Source organism: Camponotus vicinus, unplaced genomic scaffold, assembly GCF_025532165.1.
Source record: "Camponotus vicinus isolate PSW18456_S1 unplaced genomic scaffold, iyCamVici1.0 SCAF_2, whole genome shotgun sequence".
NCBI classification, from domain to species: Eukaryota; Metazoa; Arthropoda; class Insecta; order Hymenoptera; family Formicidae; genus Camponotus; species Camponotus vicinus.
The window spans coordinates 13,149,324-13,168,701 of NW_028141956.1; the positions used below are offsets into that span (position 1 = coordinate 13,149,324).

The following is a 19,378-nucleotide window of genomic DNA, read 5'->3' on the forward strand; positions in this document are numbered from 1 at the left end:
CGATAAAAGTGCCTCTAAAAGTGGCTTACAGCCAATCAGAAGGCTTATAAGCCACTTTTAAAGGTACTTTTATCAATAAAAGAGGATTCAGAATATGGACCTATATATTTTCAGTGCTGGCAGTAAACTGGCAACAATTTCGGAACACGGCCATAATAAGAGACTGGCTATCAGGGGGCTACTTTTGATTGGTCTACCATTTTTAGACAACTCCCGCTCATATTCAAATTTTAATTACCCTATTTTGAATATAAATATTTATTAATAATAAATATTATAGATAAATAGTGAAATTTTAATAGTGATCTATATATATATATATATATATATATATATATATATATATATATATATAATTCATTATTAACAATGAAATTTAAATTATTATAATAATGAGTATTATATACATAGGCCCATATTCTGAATCCTCTTTTATCGATAAAAGTGCTCCTAAAAGCGGCTTGTAGCCAATCAGAAGGCTTATATGCCACTTTTAGAGGCACTGTTATCGATAAAAGAGGATTCAGAATATGGTCCATATACTATAAATAATATAAGAGAGAAATATTGTATATATATATATATATATATATATATATATATATATATATATAAATTTAAATAATAATAATATTAATATTATAAATAATAATAATTAAATTATAATGATAAATTTTATTTTATTTAAATATTAAATATGAAAAATTATTTTGACATATATTATTTAGAAAAATTTTTAAATTTAGTATTTTTTAGTATTTCTATAGTAATATAAATATTATAGAAATACACTAAAAAATTTTTAAAATTTGTTTATATAATATATGTCAAAATAATTTTTCATATTATTTCATATTGCTTCATATTATTTTTCATATTATTGACAAATTATTGCAAAATTCTGCTGTACATTCACCCATTTTATATTTATTTCTTAACTACACAAGAATATTAACACACACATGCATTTGTGCACATTCGTGTAAGTGAAATCTAGAGTCTCTGCATAAATCCTATTATCTATCTCTCTCGCAGGATTTTGCATAAACATGGACGAAACATATTCTCAATACGCGCTCACTCTATCTGATGGCCAGTCTCTTATTAGAGGATCTCTAAAGTCTAGGATATAGATTAGACATTAGTTTTACTTCTAATTACAATGCTATGTGAATAGAACATGCTAATCTAGAGTCTAGAGATCAGTAGCGGCCCTCCCTCTCCTCTCTCTATCTGTCATATCGATATAAGCAGCTGACGCTGTCTATATACACTCTTGAGTCGATGGCATTGCAATTTATGAAAGACACAATCACGTGTCCTTTGCGAGCGCAGTCGATCGAAAGCTCCAGTCGTAGGGAATAACGGAATATGGCAACTGCGTTTCGCAAACAACACTATCAGCAATCTCTCTCGTCCTTGAGCGCGATCTTCTTCGACCTGGACAATACGCTGGTGGAGACCAGGAAGGTGGACAATCAGACCTGTCGCAAGGTACAAGAGAAGCGTACTTCTAACCTTAAATCCCTTTCCCCTCTCCCTTCATTCCAATCAACCCAAGTCGTGATTCGCTCTCGACATTTTTTTTTAGCGAACAAAAAAATCCTGCTGCTGCGAAATAACGCGACGTGCGTATATCGTGTATTCGCGGATCGTGTGCTTTACACGAGTCGCGCTCTCTCCCACGACGTTTATCGTCGCAAACTCGCATCGTAACACGTCGCAAGAATAGAAGTCGTATCCTTCCCTCCCCCCTTCTCCTTCTCGCGTGTAATACGAGCCGACTCCCTGATATAGCGCGCTTTCTCTACGGTGCCATGGCTATTTTCGGCACCGTCGTCTCGTGCCCTCCCCGAGATTCTCGCGGAAATTATCCTGGGATAATCTTTCTTCGTTTTAGCTGCACCTTTCTCGCCGCGTCTCCCTCCTGCTCGTATCTTTGGCGCGCATGTATATGCGAAAGGTGCAGAAAAGTGCAGCTAAAAACTGACATCGTACAACTCGTGGAAAATTCCGCCGCGTGAGCAAAGTTCGCGGAAATTCGTCGATGACGAATCGTCATGCCTCGTTCGCTTTACGCATGAAACGATTCGTGGTATAACCTATTTAAAATCGAAGAGGTCGACTCTTCCGATCGCGTGATAGAATTTATCGTGAGAGAATATTTAGCTCCGCTAAAGACTTTTGAAGGCTCGATGAAATTTTGAGAAACACGTGCGAGATGTCGTTCCAACATCGTTTGATCGAGGGATAATTTTGAGGTTATCCAGAGATCGGAATTCTCGGCATCGGGTGCTCCGAGGGAGTTTGAACGACGGGAACAACTGCGTGTTCCACGCGTATGCACTTTTTCGTTCGGCGGTTATTTTCGGCCGCCTTGGTGAGTGTGTCAAAGGGCAAGGCTAGGCAGCCCCGAGAAGACGGTTCTCCGGGAGCCCTGCCAGTTGGCTCTCAACTACGCTATGTGACGGGTGATACGCGCGACAGCCGGTGACGCCTACCAGAGAGCGACAGACGTTTCGGAAATTTTCTCGCGACGTCCAGAAACATCGGTGATATCACGATACGTCACGCTGGAACAGTAATATAAGAGGAACGCACGTCGCATCTTCAGTTTTTCAGTCTCGAAGACAGGCGTCTCTCGTCCTTTTCTTCCTCCTTGACTGTAATAATCGACGCTATGAATATTCCGGAGGGTGTTGCAAAATGCGTGGCCGTATTGAAGGCGGTGGACACAGACTCGGAGAAGTTTGCCGCGCTGTTCATGGTCACCAAGCTCGTAGACGGCAAGGATTGCACACCTGCCGCCAAAAGGATGCTCTTCGAAGCCATCGGAGCCAAGTTCCTCAGAAAGTTGCTGTCTACCAAAAGCGTACCCATGGACTGTCCGCCACAGGTGTACAAATCCGTGGCGTTGTCCGTCCTTTCCGCGTTCTGCCGAGAACCCGAGCTAGCCTCTCATCCGGATATGGTGGGACATATCCCGGCGCTCCTCGAGATAGTGTCGCAGGCTGACGAGGATGCACCGGACGACACGCTAATCATCGTCAGCGAAGCTTACACTTGCTTGCAGTGTATCGCGCAACATCCTCCCGGGCAGAAAGCGTTGCTCGAGCAAAAAGCGATCCCAAAGATGTGCGACATATACGCGGAGAAGAGCTTTCAAACAGACGAGGCATTGAATATCCTCGTCACGTTGGTCAACAGTTTCGGATCGGAAGCCTGGGACTCGACGGACATCGCACCTTTCCATATGATAATCAACAAGATAGCCCTGGACTTCGAGACTGATCATACGGAGAGAAAATTCGAGTTATGTATCATTCTGCAGGCTCTGTTACAATCTTGCAGGAAAGATATGATTTCTTTCGCTACTGCAAAGGAGGAATCTTGGCCGCTAAGTATTCATAAAGGTCTGAGTGATATTTTAGGATCGAAAATAAGTAAGAAGCAGCGCGATCCAGCCTTGAAACTCACGTCCGTGATGATGGATTTGTTGGGGGCTGATTGGGCCATGATCGATAAGGATAAACCAAAGATTTATTTTCTATTGCTTATTCAATTAGCATCGATCGAGGTCAGGATGCAGTTGGAGAACAAACAATTCAAGGATGTGATCGCTAACGCCGATTTGATCACGGCATGCTTCATCATTCTCGAGGTTTCAATCAGCTATATCGTTACGGATCAATTGGAATTGGAACAGAAGGAAAAACAATCATTGTACACGGCTCTGAAAGGCGCTTTCGCGACCGTTATCAGTCTGCTGAGCTCCGTGTCGAAGATGAAGGCGTTGACGGATGTGAAAGAAAAGATCTTTGTATGCGCTCTTGTCCGAGTACTTACAGCTTGGCTGGCACAAGAAACGAGCGCGATGCGTCCTCAGGTTTACGCCGTATTGCCATACGTATTGACGATTGCCAACGATACTTTTTATGCGCATCGAAACAGGAAGTTGGCTGAAAAGGCCAAGTCTAAAGCTAAAGCGGATGAAGGGACATCGACCAGCGATCCGATCGTTCATGATCCAATGAGCGAAGTGGACATACTGAGACTACTGTTGCCCGCTTTATGTTACTTGGCCGTGGAAGAAACCGCCAGAAAAATTCTCCTTCAGCACAAACAGGATGAGGTTCTGTTCGAGTGTCTATCCTATCATTGGACCATCGTACATTATAAGAGACCACCGGTGCCGAGGTCGGAGCGTTTGAAGTTTCTGCAGGATGGAAATCGCACGGAGGAGCTGGATTTGCATGTTTTAGAAGAAATGAAGGATTCTAGAACCGCAATGATATCCATCTGTAACGTCCTGATGAATATTACCGTGCTGGAATCCAAGATGGTAGAAGAGTCACCGACATTCATCTCACTGTTAAAATTCATCTACAACAATCTGCCGGAGTTGAAACAGATCCCGGAGAATCTCGTACTGCACGGTCACTTGGCGGTCCTAGGTCTGTTACTGATGAAGCAACAGGCAAAACGTATTAAGAAGAATGATTTCTCGATACATTGCCGTTACATTCAGGCCATCATAAGATTCTTGTGGGACGCGTACGTCATCGATGAGGGCAACGACCCTACCGAGCTGGTAGTCTCCATGTCGTACAAGGAACATTGGATGGAGTTGATGGAGCTCTGGTTTCTGGGTATGCAAACGATGGCTGGTGTGTTGCAAGTGATACCTTGGCTGTCGCAGTTTACGGTAGAATCCGGCTGGGCGGAGGACATCATCGAAACGCTGAAGCGAGTGAAGATCGGTGGTTTGGAACCGAACGTCAAGTCTGCCTTCGAAGATCTGCTATGTCACTTGGCAAAAGCCGACGATAGCGTCGCGCCGGTGCTGAAAAAAAGCGGCGCGTTAGTCGTCTGTCGTAATCATCGCATGATGGAGCTTGGAAAGCGTCTTTTTGGGGATTAGGACTGAGAATGTTACTATCACATAGCTTTTACTGATTTTTGTATTGCGCGAATGATGTAAAGAAATTTTATATATTTAAAATTGAAATTGATCGAGAGACAGATAATTAATCCAACTTTTGTACAAAAAAGTAGCTTTGTAAGTAGCTTTTCTAATATTTTGCGTTTACTTGAATTTATTATTATATCTATCTCTTCTCTCGCATATGTGATATTCGAAAAACGTATGCACGCGTAGTCCAGTGTAAATTTAGACGGCATCACGTCTGGAAATAGTTTCCTGGCAAGCAAGAAAGAAACGCCTCGTTTGACTTCGCGCATATACGAAGGTATTACTTGATTTTACACGATTCTTTACATATGTACACTTTGCTTTATCTACGAGTTGTAATCAGGTATACTTTTTTTATTTTGCTATGTACATTGCGAAGATTGTTTGTGTTAATATTATTATGATTTTAAAATGCTTCGATGTGACAAGAGATTTTGTAACGACAGAAAACACTTTCCTATTAAATGGAAGAATTTTTTAAATGTTTGCTTAATTTCATTATTCCATCGTCCACTCTATCACTGCCTTTATAACACATTTTCTTTTAATAAAGTTATTTTTAACGCAGATGTTAAAGAAAGATTACTGGATATCAAAGACAATTTTGTAAATATAAATAGCCACAATTCTATACTATCTATGTAGATATATTAGTTTATTAATTTATTTCCAAATTCATGTTTCTTAATATCCAGAAATCTTTTAATCACAACTTATAGGGTTTGAAAATAATATGTGATGATGTTGTTGTTGGCACAACTCATTTTGTTGTGATTACAGCAACGTGTCCGCGGGTGCCACTTCGAGTGTCCACTAATCGGCTCGAGTATTTCAATGAATCAATGCATTTTCTAGGTAATCATTAATAATGAATTAAGTGCCCTAAATATTCCTATACTGTATCCTGTCGTCCTGAGACCTTCGTTGATTAATGAACTCCACATTCAATATTCGTCTCTTCACATTTCAACTACTTTGTATACTTTATCTATTAGGAAATCGCTTCTTTCTCGCTAACATTTCTAATTTTAATTTCTTTTCCTTTAACGGGAAGGGAGGCTTTGCGATATAAGTAAAAGAGATGTATACGTTGTTCATGCACATTTTTATTGAGTGTGGAAATCTCATTCTTTCATCTCTTTCTTCACATTTTCAGTTCTTCATTCTCATCATTCTTTATTATCATAAAATGTCAGAAAGAAAACTAACGATTTTTATTGCGTGTACATTTACCTGCAGCTTGCTGAGGAATTGACACGGGAATATGGCATTCCGGAAGACGCATCTGCCAAGATAACAGCCGCATATCTGAAGCAATTTAGAAAATGTCCGGACAATGCAACTCTTACTCTGGATGCTTGGCGCACCATTCTCTGGAGCAAGGCGTTAGGCGACAAATACTCGTTCTTGGCGACAAAGATTTACGAAAAATGGCTCTATTTGAGATACCATTACATGGTGCTAGCGCCGAATACGGTTTCTATGCTACGTCAATTGAGAAAGAAGTATCTACTAGGCTTAATAACCAACGGCCCATCGAATGCTCAGTGGGAGAAAATACACAAATTGTCTCTGGAACAGTATTTCGATGTCATCCTGGTGTCCGCTGATTTACCGTGGGAGAAACCAGAAGCGGAAATATTTCAAAAGGCCTGTCACTTTCTTAATGTGAGACCTAAGGAATGCATCATGGTCGGTGACAAGTTGGAGACGGATATTTTAGGTAGTAAAACCTGTTTTATGTCATTTTATAATCATCTAGAAAGAGACGAAGAAAGAAAGATAGCCTGAAAACACATTTGTTAAACAAATAAAAAAGAGCTAGATTATAACAAGCTGTATAATAATCAATATACAGGTGGAATCGAGGCTGGACTACGCGGGACTGTGTGGGTGCCCATTGCAGATAAACCTCGCCTTTCGGGAGACGATCCTAAACCAGACTTTACAATAAGACACGTAACAGAACTCGTACGCATATTGGACAAAGGTCCAAACGCACCTGAACTCGAAGACTCCTCTTCAAATGCGTCCGATGGTAGCTAATGAGTAGATGCATGTCATTTATTAATTTTTTTTAACATTATGAAAAACGACTCGAAGCAATTGCTAAACAAAATTTAGTTATGCGTAATGGGAGATTTGATATGTGTGTTAACACACATATATACATATATGTATTGTTTTTTTTTTTCGAGTATATATTTTCATGTATTTTTTTGTAGGATAGATTAAATTTTTAGGCACTTTGTTGTTAATTTGAAAAAAACGCTGTAATATTAATCTTTTATTACAGAGTCTCTAATCTGTTAATTTTTACAGAATTTTCATAGAATATATTTATTTGTACTGAGAGTGCATAGTATAATGCATAGTACAAAGAATTCTCAATTCATATAATTAAATATAAAAATATGTAGCTCGAAAATTATTGCAATTTATTTTAATAATGTTATACTTAACATTTTATACAATTTATTTTTGCATATAGGTGACGAAAGAACCACCGCCGTTATATTCAGTTATATTGGTTGACATTTGATGAATTCTATCGCAGATAGATATCAAATGAGATATTTTTTTAGTTACCTTCTCGAAGTTAAATAACTGTAAGATATATCGGATAAAAAGGATGCTCATGTACAAAAGGCATAAGTAGAGCCAGTAGCTGTAAACAAACGAACAAAGTGCATAACAAATATCATATGCAACTATTTTAGCCTGTCTCTCTCTAGCAGGAAAAATTACGCTATAATATATATAATAAAAGATATGACGTTATAATTAAAGATATGTCCAGGCGATGTATCATGTAGAGATCTCCTGCTGTACAAATGCGTAAAATTTGTATATCTGTACATAGATATGCGTAAAAGGTTGTACATGTACGAGTATAAATACATATGATGTCTATTTTTCAACTGTGTGTATATTTTTCCTCTGTTGAGAATTTAGTTTATTGGAAATTAGACAGATTCTCACACAAACGTATCGCGAAATTTGATATGAGAAGAGACATATGTATACAAATAAAAAGACATGAATGAAATAACTAATATGTATATCTTGATTTCTATATTATATTATTAACATCGTAAAAAAAAAAACCGATAAGCGAATCGCATTTTTTGCATGAAAAAATTGCATATCTAATATTTATTTCGTTGCTAATGCAATAAATTACTCAAGCATTATATATGTACAAAAACGATATAATGATTATTGCATTGAAAGCAAATGTTTCTTGGCAACAGAAATAGAAACGAATTTCCGGTAAAACGCAAAATATCTAATAGTTTACTTTACGGATCCATCTTGTCATTTTCGAGCGTAATTTCAGATTCTATCTTCTCTTCCACTTCAACTGTTTCTTGTTGTGCGGACACTAGGTTCGAAGAGTTGGCTTCCTGTTTTTCTAAGGACTTAGGCGAATTATCGATAGAATTACGGGCACTTTCTGCTGTTTCGACCTTGGGAGAAATCTGTTTATCATTATTTTGCAATTCCTCTAGGTTGTCTATTTCCAAATCCAAAGGATACGAAGGATACGCCTCTGCATCTGTCGTTTGCATCTAGATAGAAAAGAGATAACGAATGTTATTTTGGTAACGCAAGAGATTCAAAATTATCTTACCATGTCTACTCTGCTCTTGTGACGCAGGTTTTTACATATATGTTGAACTTGTTTGGGATCGATGCCCACTTCCACTAATGACATTAGCACGTCTCTCTCCGTGACGAGTAAATCGGGATTTGCATCGACCAGCGTCACTGTTCTTTGGCTGCGCGATTTCTCAGTCATTTTCCGATAAGACTCCAGCTTCTCCATTATTTTATTGTCATTCAGAACTTTTGGCGGTGTAGGCGGCCTAATCTCCGATACAGTCAATAATTTTTGCGCGTGAATAAGATCCTCTAGCTCATCATCTGTATCGTCCGTCATGTTCAAAGAGATCTTTAATTGGTAGATCTCGTATAGCATTTTATTCTGGAGCAAAAAGGAATTTGTACAAAACTTTTTGCTGAAAATCTTCTATATTAAAAATAAAATCAACTTAAAAATGTATTGAGAGATGTCGGTAACATTTTTTTAAGTTACAAGATATTGAGAGACGTTACTTTTCACATTCATACAATAACACATTATTACTCATACCATGTTTAATATCCCTTTATATCGATCTATATGCTTCTTAAATACATTCTGCAGTTCCTGATCTGTATAAAGACCTCTCTGTATTATTTCTTTGGTAATATCATAAATGAATTTGATATATTTCTTTTCTTCTTCTTTTTGAGATAAGTGTTTTTGGGGTAAGAATTGTTTCGAGACGAGTTTCGATTCGACAGATTGATCATCACAATCGTAATCGTAGCACTGCGAAGTATTCGAGGATATCGAGTGATGATCGTTCGTTTCTTGCATCACGGATTGAGAGCCTGATTTAAACATTGATGAACTTAATGTAGTAGTTGTGCCAGGGACGAAGATCGTATCTTTCTCGTACCTGCATTTTCTATGGAGAAAAAACGAAAAGAGATAAACAATTCGATTACAATTTAGAATACTGTAAATTCTTAAAAGCGTGTGGAAAATTATAAAGTGAAAAATTTTGAGATCCAAAGCACGCGCGTAAATAGCTACTATAGTAACTCTAACTAATAGTAAAATTTTAATGTTTAACACGATCTTACCTTCGTTGCGAATAACATGTCGATGGACCAATTATACGAGGGGTCTCTCGCACACATTTCCATCCTTTTTCAACAGAAACAGAATTCGGTGTAAACTTTTTACGTTTCGACGAACATATCGTCACCGGTGACACCGTTCTTCGATTCTTCGAGGTCGATCGATGAGCTATTTGATCGTTTTCCTCATAATATGTTCGACCACTGCAAGTTCTCGATTGCTGACGATTTAAATTATAATTGCAACATTCTAAATGCTTCGAATTTAAATTCATTCTTAATATATCCTGAAATCAAAATTTAAAAGTATTAACTTAAAATTATAATTTGTTATTATATGGTTTATCTCATAATTTTCGAAATCATGTAAATTAATGATTGAAAAATTGTTATGCGTGCAATCGTTTGTCACTCATTTTTTTCAAGTTGTAATTTCTCAGAGCTTGCTAATTATGAGCTGAACTTTACCACTGGATGATGCAGAGTATCATAGGTCAATTTATTGATCACATCGTCTATCGCTTCCGGACATAAACAGGCTCTCTTATCGCTGGTTTCTTGTACGTTGCACCGTTGTTTTTTTTTCAACAAGTAATTTTTATTTCTCGTATCGACTACGCTCTTCGCCAATAAAATCCGTCGTAAATGTATGCTCATTGAATTGTACGCCGCCAATTGTTCGTAATATCGCTGTCCCGTTTGATTGTAGGCTGCAAATGACAATTTATAATATTAACATTCCAACTGTGCGAATCGAAATATTCACGCGACATGAGAAATACTCACTGCTGCTTTTTAAATTAACCTTGTTTCTCATGCATCTTGTCATTTCTGATGGAAAATTGAAATATACAATTTTCAATGATTATGGTCTAATGAGAAATAATTAACACATCAAAGTTACTTTTTCTCTTAAAAAATTTTGAATATGAAATGATTCGGTAACGTTAAAAATTTTCCATCCTTTCCTTAGACTGATAGGTATGCCATGTCTGCTCATTCACAAAGTTTTTTGTTGACAGTTTGTCACTAAGCAACCGACACGTGTTAAATTCCCGCCATTCGTTTATATATTCTCATTAAAAAATATCGAAATACATATATACAATTTGATACAATGCGTTAAATGTAATATTTAATTAATAATATTTAAAATGTTGAATATATATAATATATAATTAGTAATAGTAATATTTAATTTAATGCAATTAAATGTAAATATTATAAAAGGACAAAATATATATATACATTCTTCTAATATTAGACTGTTATCAAAATATTAACTGCACTTTGTTTGGTAAATGATAGAAAACTCGATCTACTTCAAATACACCTCGAGTCGAGGTTAGTCAATATAAAAATATATTCTTTTTAGACTTTGTTAAATCTCTCTTGGTATTGAGGAATCAAAAATCTGCATCTATAGATCTACATGGGAAAACTTGTTAAACAATCTTCAGTCCGATCTTATGGGAGCTCTTGTATGTACATTGTTATTAGTCTTATAAAGGTACACTTGTGCTAAAATAGCAACATCAATCGTAACTTGGAGAGCACCGCACACCTGAAATTGCACAGGAGTATCCCTCAAAACAAAATAACACGTTTTGAAAACATCTCCCACAGTCCACAATGCCACCATAATTATACTAAAATCAAAATGGAATATATTAATTTGACTCTTAGAGATGAATAGTACAGATATATTTCATTCTTCCCTATTTAAATCTCTCATTTACCTCATTCCTACAGTCGATTTATTAGATGAATTACGAAGAAATTGTGGAACTCCCAACATAGCCTCTATCAATACTGCTAAGAACCCAATAACTTCCACAAACACTGGTATATCCATAAATAAATACATTAACAAAGCGCCTATACTGGCAAACAGAATCATAAATCCCAGGTAGGACTTAAAGTCTGTCCATTTCCAAAAATATCTAGCCTCAAAATCTGCAAAATAGAAAAATTATTAGTAAACGCGTGTATATTATTATATGTCCAATTTCCTCGATAATAGAGTTTCACTCACCCGTAAGTACACGCTCTTTTGATTTGATTATCTGCGTTCTGTTTTGTACATTAATACAAAGCTTAATCATAACAAACATCGCCACAATCATAAGTAAACTTTGTAATAAAAGTGGAAGCTCAAAACGCTTGCCAAACCTGAAATAAAGACATAAGCAATGTAAATAAAAAAAGAACATCTTATTCGATATGCTTTATTTTTATCAGGCGATCGAGATATAGAAAACGATGGAAATACAAAAGATATGGTATGTAAACAAATGCATGTACGTCTGATAAAAAAAACACACGTCTCTCAAGTATACGAACCAAAACATTATTCGGAGCGTGTTGGCGATTAGAAGGGTGAGACAAACGTAGAGGGAAAATCCTTCCGCATCTTCCTTCCTCTTGATCTCCTTGTATTGCGGCACGTAGGGTATAACCGCGCCGAAAATTAACGCGCTGGCCGCGACCCAACTGGTTATATTCTTCAAGTTCAGCTCATACGTGTCGTCCATCGTTACTTCGACATATCGCTGCGCTCCCTCGCTAATACATTACATCACGAAAATAATAAGGCGGTAATCGTACACGCGAATACAAGACCTTAAGTTATAAATTGGCCATTCGTCCTCGTCCTCGTCATCGTCGTCGTCGTCGTCCTCGTCCTCGCGGTATCGCCAATACGTGTCACATCGACACGTATCCATATCTGATATTATCGAACGACGTCGATAGGCCAAATCTTATCGCGAGAATGAAGGCTAAATTTTTATGGCATCGTTTTGAATTTGACGTTTCTCTGACATTTACGCTCGAGTGCGCGAAGTGTTTTTTTTATAATTTATATTTCTCTCTCCCTTTTGTGTTTTCCATCAAGACTGGATGAGAAGTTTCACAAATAGTCGACGGAGGTCTCCCCGAACATAGTTTTTTTACCGATTGGTTCGAGATTCTCTTCGACCAGAAATGGCGGAACCAATCGGAGAGAGATTTCAAAATTACAAAAATCACATAAATTACAAAATTATCGGATCACACGAATTATATAATCGCAATTACGCGGATAAATGGAAAATATCACAAATATGCATAAGTATATATATTTACGAAATATAGAGATTATATCGTGAATCGTGAATCGTGAGGTATTTATGTAACGTGTTAAAAAAAAACTTTTCGTCATACCTCGCGAATGGCACTTTTTTGTTATCATCTTCGAAGTCATTAAAGCGCAGACGTTGGATCGTCAATACATATTTCGCAAAAAGAGCAATTACGAAACAATGCATTCGTGTAAAATATTCTGCGACGCGTAGAAGGCGTGATCTTTCGAATGCGGGTTCGCATTTGAACGTTGACACATACCGTACATAAACGGTGGATACATATATATGATCTCCGCGCGTGGTGCGGATAATGAATCGCGATCGTTCGATAAACTGATAAGAACGCATACGGTCGCCCTCTTCCCCTTCCTGCCGCCCCTTCTGGTTTATCGCTTAATTGGCGCACTCGCGCGCGAATCAAGAAAGAGAGAGAGAGAAAGAGAGAGAGAGAGAGAGTGTGTGTGTAATGAACGCGCGCGAACCCTCGACCGAGCAATCTTGGTTCATCAACAAGTCAACCCGAGCGACCCGAGCGACCCGAGCGAGGTGGCCGAGTGACCGCGGTTAAACGAATTAATTCGTTTGTGCGCACCCGATAGTGCGAGGCATCAAGCCTGCGAATATAATCGAGTATGATCATTAAATTATAGCCCGTGAACGGGGAAAATACGCTGTTGCATTGCGCTAATTACACGGCCCTCTCTCGTAAACGACGCACTGCTATTACCTAGAATAGCGCTCTGCACAAATTAATTTATTAAGGAATCGTTAGCTTTGTCCGAACGCGGATTATACGCTGAAGCGATTAATGTTAAGGGTAAACTATATCGTCCTTGCGCTTTTATATAAGAACAATAGATTAATTATTTAATTAATTATTTAAAGCTGCAATTGTTTGACAATAATCGATGGTATTGCGTATGCAGATGCAGTGGTTAGCCATGATAATGTGCCTGTATGCTGGAGTAGTCAGCGCACGTACGGACGAGGAAGATCAACAGCAGACATCGAGCGGAGTCTCCAGTTCTCTTCCAGAACAATGTTTTTACAGACTGCCAATAGACTGTCCCGATTCGAATAGATGTCCCTGTAAGAGGATCACTCTCGCGAACGAACCCGAGGGCAATGCTGCGCTTTGCTGCAATACAGACGGGCAAGCTTTAGAGCATGGTCTTTCTTGCATAGGTGGGCATTGTAATGCGCGAGAAATCTCTTTTGAATCTCTGTGATTTGAATAGCTTAAATTTACATACGACATTGTCATGCAATTGAGCATTGTTGTTATTATTTCAATCTTATCTCTTAGGATTTCCACATTCAAATATAAGTTATGTACATATACGTAACGCAACTTTGGATGTATTTAACGTAAGTGAAATTCGTTGGAGGATGCTGAAATCTCTGGCCATAACCGATGGCAGGATTAAAAAGGTGCAAGGGCAATTTCGCATGATGACGCCCACACAGTGCCTGAATCTCTCGAATAATGCACTGATGGAGGTAGAAAATAATTCGCTGATACGATTAGCGCAACTCACCACTTTGGATCTATCTTATAATAACCTCACTCACCTTCCAGCTTTGAATACGATGAACGGTCGGGAATTCTGGCTAGATATTTCGGGTATAAATGGCTCAATGTATTATTATATCTCTCCATTAAATGATACACTTGTATTAATATCTCTTTCTTTACAGGAACAAATACACTTTCGTGCCATGACGTATATCAATATATCAATAAAACAGGCGAAAAGCAAATCACTTTTAATCGCGAAAACGAGACAGTGTGCTCTTCCTTGGCAACATGGCATTGGTTCAATACCACCGAACGTGTACCTCTTACACAACTGCTTTACCTCAGTTCTGTATGTATCAATAGATATATATGTATATATGTATAAAATATATATTGTAAGATTTCACACAAGATAATCTCAATTAGTTTCAACTTTCAGCTGCAAACGGAATGTCCAAAAGGTGATACCTGGCAATGTCAATGTGATATTAGAAGATTGGATATTATCGAGGGCAAGCCACCTACTCATGCTGTAAATGTAGACTGCAGTGGAATGCAATTGACAGAATTACCCGAGAAATTGCCACAAAACACAATAGCTCTTAATGTTTCTTATAATAATGTATGTTTATTACATTCCACGTTTCTTTTATTACACATCAATTAATTTTGGTGTAATGCTAATAATTCCCTGGATTTTTTTCCAGATTACTGTTTTAGATGACCTGAGTACTAATCCGTGTTACGAAGATCTACGAGAGTTTTATGCAGACTATAATAACATTTCTTCGATAAACAAGCTGGAAGGTTCAAAATTTTTGGATAATTATGCTCTACTAAGTTTACGATATAATAAAATTAAATCAGTGAGTATAAAAAAATGTATTTAATTCTCCAATTTGACATCAAGTGCACATCTGAAATACATGTAATATGTATTTAGCTGCCAACATATATATTAAGTCCAAGTGCGCATAATAAAAATTTCATGAGCTCGAGAAATTTGGTCAGGCTAGGAGGCAATAAATTGCATTGTGACTGTAATACCGCAAAGTATTTAAAGGTATGATTTTTATAAGAAAACAAAAACTCGCAAGATGTATATATAATCCTATGAAAAGAATTTTTATTTCCTTTCGTTTTAGGCATGGTTACAAACACGAATATTGGATTCTGATGAAGTAATGTGTGAAAATGTAAAGGAAAAAGTCATTGATCTAGAGCCGTCAAAGATGTGCGTGTATCCGGGAGACTGGACGGATTATATATATTATATTATTGCTACCGAGGTGATACTTTTAATAGGTTTAATAGCTAAAGTATCATATGACTATTGGGTATTTAAGACAGCAGGATATCTTCCATGGCCAGCAAATAAAATGCCAAAATTACCATGTGATTGGTTGTTTGAAACATAAATCGCGTTATACAAGTACTAGTGAGACTTACTAACATGCAATGAAATGAAGATGCGCAATAAAAAAATAAAATGGGTTGTTAGGGTTGAACATTGATACGTGCCTTCGGAAAAATGGACATTATACTGTGTTAACTATAGTTATATGCAGTGTGATAATATTTCTAGATCTTCCAAAAAACAGAATTTCAAAATAATCTCCGCATACAAGGCCATGACAAAGTATTTTGATAAAATTTATATTATTGTTTAAAAAGTATATATGATTGTTAAAGATTTGCAATAAATGCAATAATGTATATTTAATAGGGATTTATATATAAAAATATTACATAAAATCATAAGTATTGTTATATATATGAATAAATTATTTATATAAAGTTTTAAAAATTCCAAGATCCTTTACATTTATACAGATCTTTTTTTAAATACTTTTTTTTCAGAAAGATCTTGCATTTATTTCACAATGTCTTGTGAGAAAACCATATTATCGTACTCACATTTCTACATTTCCTTCTCAGGCTTTGATTTCCTTGTAATTTCATGTGATTTCCGCTTACGTTGCTTATACGTAGGGACAGTTAATATCCTTTCTCGTGCAGGTGCCGTACGCTCGAGCTTGCGCCGTTCTTTCTTACTGTGCTTCTTCATAGCCAACATATAATCCGGTACATCGCATCCGGACGCTCGCATAAGCGCCGCGATACTAAAAGAGAAAAAGAGTGCATAGTTATATCATTGCTTCATTGTAATACATATAACACAGATGTAAAAGGCAGAATAATACACGTACCTTCGCAAATTCAATGTATCCTGGCGAGTGAAGAACGTTATAGCCTTTCCCCTGTGACCGGCACGGCCGGTACGACCTGTTTCGCAAAAAGGAATTCAAATGAGAAGATCGCCGAGATTAACACTGTCCCGTTTTTCTAACAATCGCGAAAATATTATCTTACTACTACAGCGGTAACTATAGGTGAGCCGATAACTATCGTTCTTTTCATAAGAATACATGACTGTGACCTTTTTCTCTACTGTTAGTAACACCAATACGAAAAATAATTTACGCTAAATACGCCACCAATATGATAAATAATTCGCACATTCAAAGGAGGAGTTAAAGTTTGGAGTATACTTAACAACAGCAAGAATAGAAGGGAAAGGGGAAAGAGAATAATTTCAAACGCGCGTCAATTTCGCAAAATTAAAAAAATGGGACAACAATGCTTTCCTAAGTTTACTGGATATATTACCTATTCTGTGAATGTAAGAGATGGCGGACGGCGGGAAATCGTAATTTATAACGAGATTTACACCTTTAAAATCTATACCTCTGCTCATTAGTTCTGTACAGATCAAGACCCAGATCTGTCCTTCTCTAAAGCAACGTACGATATTGTCTCGCTGGAAAAATAGTGCAATTACAATTTTGCGAACACAGAACGCGCAAGAGTACTTTTTACTATACCTGCGTCGTTGTCCTATCGGCGTGAATAACGTCTACGTTAATTCCATCATATATAAGCTCATTGAAAAGTTCTTGAGCCCGCTCTTTACTTTGCACAAATACCAAAACTGGTGGTGATATACCCTTTATTGATAATATTTAAAAATGTATAAATACTATTTTCAAAATGTAATAAAATATTGCAATTAAGTAATTAATATATAAGTAATAATAAATTGATCATACCTTCTGAATCATATTTCTAAATGCCAGCAATTTGCCTCTTTCACTGCCAACAAACAAGATTTCTTGATCTACCATATCTGTAGCTGCATTTCTATAATAAATAAAAAAAAGCTATTTTAATAATCTTCATTATTTTTTAATAAAATTTATCAAGATAAATGATATTAATCATTATTACCTGTGTCCGACTGTTACTGTTATGAGTCCTTTCATATTACGGCGGCACCATTTTGAAACCGCAGGAGTGTTGGTCGCACTAAACATACCCCGATGTAAATTTGTATTAGTGCAAGCTCTTGTAATCTCATCTAATTGTTCCCTAAATCCGCGTATTCCTTCTTCAAAAAGCTTATCAGCTTCGTCCACAATCAACCATTCTACACTGGAAAAGTAAAAACAAACCAATATTATTGCATTTAAAAAAATTTGATTATAATAGATCAATGGATTATAATTGTTTGTAAAAGGCATACTTGTTTAATGAGATGGCTGGAGGATCTTGATTTAAAAGGAAAACTAATCGCTTTGGTGTGGTAATTAAAATATCTGAAACAGATTTGTTAAGGAAAAATAAAAGATCAAAAGTTTCTATCAAAATCTTTATATTTATTGCACTCACCAAATTTTTGCGAACTTGAGGGTCCGTATTTGGTAAGAGCCTGATTTATTTTACCAATTATGTGAATTCTAAAATCATAACCATCACTCAATTTTAGGCATTCTCTATATGTCTGTTTGGCTAACTCTCTCGTAGGACTTAGAATAACAGCACGAAAACCTTTTTTTTGTGGTCCCCGCAAGCTATGAATGATAGGTACTAAAAATGCCGCAGTTTTCCCTGATCCTGTTGGAGCACAAGCCAGTATTTGTCTGCCCTATTACAATAATAGAAAAAAATATTGAAATATTTGTAATGTAGTTTGTAATGTAGTTCCAATCTTGTTCTAAAAATGTTTCTTTACCTCTAACATAATTGGCATTGCTTGCATTTGTATTGGTGTTGGCAACATATATCCACTGTCTTTCATATTCTTTAACAAGTTTATTGGCACTTGATAACTTGTTCTTAATTCGTCAAATTCTAATAGTAATTTAGGTACATGACTACCTGTGACTGAAATGCGATTCATATTTCTCATTTGATTTATCTGCAGAACAAAAGAAGAATTTTAGATATGGTTATAGAGAAAATTTTCTGATTATTTATATTCAATTCATTACATCCATTTCAAACCTTTTCTTGTTCTAGTTTTAATATTTTGTCCGCAGTTGCCACCTTTTTACGTTTTTTAACTGACTCTGTACTTCCATCTGTCATTACTGGCAATTCATTTAATAATGTTATTCCATCAACATCTTCGTTTTCATCCTTGAGACGTTTTCGTTTTGCGTTATTATCAGGCTCTAATAGTTCATCGTCTATCTTTTCTTTTTTAATGATCACATCATTTTTACTCGATCTCACCATCTGAAAAATAGTACAATATAAACTCACGTGTGTGTACTTGAAATTAACCTCTAAGAGAGAGAATCTAGATATAAATATGCTAGATAATTCCACAGAATTGGAAGCTCTCAACAAAAAAAAAAAAAGGAATAAATAATCAATTACCTGAAATTTTTCTGCATCATGTCGAAAGCGTTTTGTATCGAATTTTGCGCCGGCTGAGAGTTTTTTAAAAAGATCGTGAGCATCCATGATATGTTTAGATTAGAAATAATTTATATGCTTCTTCCTTAGATTTTAATGGCCACTTCTGATCTGTGAGCGATCAGTAAATTCAGGCCAACAACTGGTTTGATAATTTATATGCGATCACATGGAATATGGAAAGCGAAAGAATTCAGATTAGGTTAGATAAGTTTAAATTGACCAATCGAAGCAAAGAAGCCTTTTCGCCCTGATTGGCCAATCAAGGGTGCGGTCCAATAAACCTAGAGCTACCAAATGCTCTGAGCT

The 19,378-nt window shown here is 36.6% G+C and overlaps 6 protein-coding genes across 11 annotated transcripts; 3 read left to right on the top strand and 3 right to left on the bottom strand.

The window, feature by feature from the left end:
- The first annotated feature begins 1,524 nt into the window (after positions 1-1,524).
- Positions 1,525-6,350, top strand: Neurochondrin (neurochondrin). Its single transcript, XM_083090553.1, has 3 exons — positions 1,525-5,249; positions 5,753-5,827; positions 6,212-6,350. Exon 1 carries the CDS (start codon positions 2,681-2,683, stop codon positions 4,919-4,921), a length of 2,241 nt encoding a protein of 746 aa, XP_082946679.1. The 5' UTR covers positions 1,525-2,680; the 3' UTR covers positions 4,922-5,249; positions 5,753-5,827; positions 6,212-6,350.
- On the top strand, positions 5,337-7,018 carry LOC145966403 (N-acylneuraminate-9-phosphatase). Its single transcript, XM_083090455.1, has 3 exons — positions 5,337-5,354; positions 6,212-6,695; positions 6,831-7,018. Exons 1-3 carry the CDS (start codon positions 5,337-5,339, stop codon positions 7,016-7,018), a joined length of 690 nt encoding a protein of 229 aa, XP_082946581.1.
- LOC145966479 (uncharacterized) lies at positions 6,829-11,309 on the bottom strand. The gene is made up of 7 exons (XM_083090558.1): positions 11,229-11,309; positions 10,451-10,495; positions 10,133-10,374; positions 9,668-9,951; positions 9,129-9,489; positions 8,607-8,960; positions 6,829-8,544 (listed from the first exon to the last, which is right to left on the bottom strand). Exons 2-7 carry the CDS (start codon positions 10,491-10,493, stop codon positions 8,275-8,277), a joined length of 1,554 nt encoding a protein of 517 aa, XP_082946684.1. The 5' UTR covers positions 10,494-10,495; positions 11,229-11,309; the 3' UTR covers positions 6,829-8,274.
- On the bottom strand, positions 10,712-13,137 carry LOC145966481 (solute carrier family 66 member 2). Its single transcript, XM_083090563.1, has 5 exons — positions 12,869-13,137; positions 12,008-12,229; positions 11,700-11,836; positions 11,404-11,620; positions 10,712-11,313 (listed from the first exon to the last, which is right to left on the bottom strand). Exons 1-5 carry the CDS (start codon positions 13,135-13,137, stop codon positions 11,121-11,123), a joined length of 1,038 nt encoding a protein of 345 aa, XP_082946689.1. The 3' UTR covers positions 10,712-11,120.
- Hfw (leucine-rich repeat domain-containing protein hfw) lies at positions 12,592-16,536 on the top strand. Of its 4 annotated transcripts, none has more exons than XM_083090561.1 (8): positions 12,592-12,776; positions 13,716-13,974; positions 14,096-14,413; positions 14,488-14,657; positions 14,748-14,930; positions 15,016-15,174; positions 15,252-15,371; positions 15,454-16,536. In XM_083090561.1, the coding sequence occupies exons 2-8, from the start codon at positions 13,716-13,718 to the stop codon at positions 15,724-15,726; spliced, it is 1,482 nt and encodes a 493-aa protein (XP_082946687.1). In that variant the 5' UTR covers positions 12,592-12,776; the 3' UTR covers positions 15,727-16,536. The 4 variants fall into 4 exon arrangements, with proteins under 4 accessions (XP_082946687.1, XP_082946688.1, XP_082946685.1 ...); XM_083090562.1 differs by lacking the exon at positions 12,592-12,776 and adding an exon at positions 12,806-12,828; XM_083090559.1 differs by lacking the exon at positions 12,592-12,776 and adding an exon at positions 12,863-13,606.
- Positions 13,791-19,359, bottom strand: Ais (DExD-box helicase 52). 3 transcript variants are annotated; one of them, XM_083090554.1, is made up of 12 exons: positions 19,031-19,359; positions 18,653-18,886; positions 18,381-18,566; positions 18,038-18,293; positions 17,892-17,964; positions 17,597-17,800; positions 17,419-17,509; positions 17,194-17,316; positions 16,979-17,129; positions 16,519-16,594; positions 16,226-16,431; positions 13,791-13,927 (listed from the first exon to the last, which is right to left on the bottom strand). In XM_083090554.1, exons 1-11 carry the CDS (start codon positions 19,115-19,117, stop codon positions 16,230-16,232), a joined length of 1,683 nt encoding a protein of 560 aa, XP_082946680.1. In that variant the 5' UTR covers positions 19,118-19,359; the 3' UTR covers positions 13,791-13,927; positions 16,226-16,229. The 3 variants fall into 3 exon arrangements, with proteins under 3 accessions (XP_082946680.1, XP_082946681.1, XP_082946682.1); XM_083090555.1 differs by lacking the exon at positions 13,791-13,927 and adding an exon at positions 15,180-15,225; XM_083090556.1 differs by lacking the exon at positions 13,791-13,927 and having other exon boundaries at positions 15,180-16,431; positions 19,031-19,358.
- Positions 19,360-19,378: the final 19 nt, after the last annotated feature.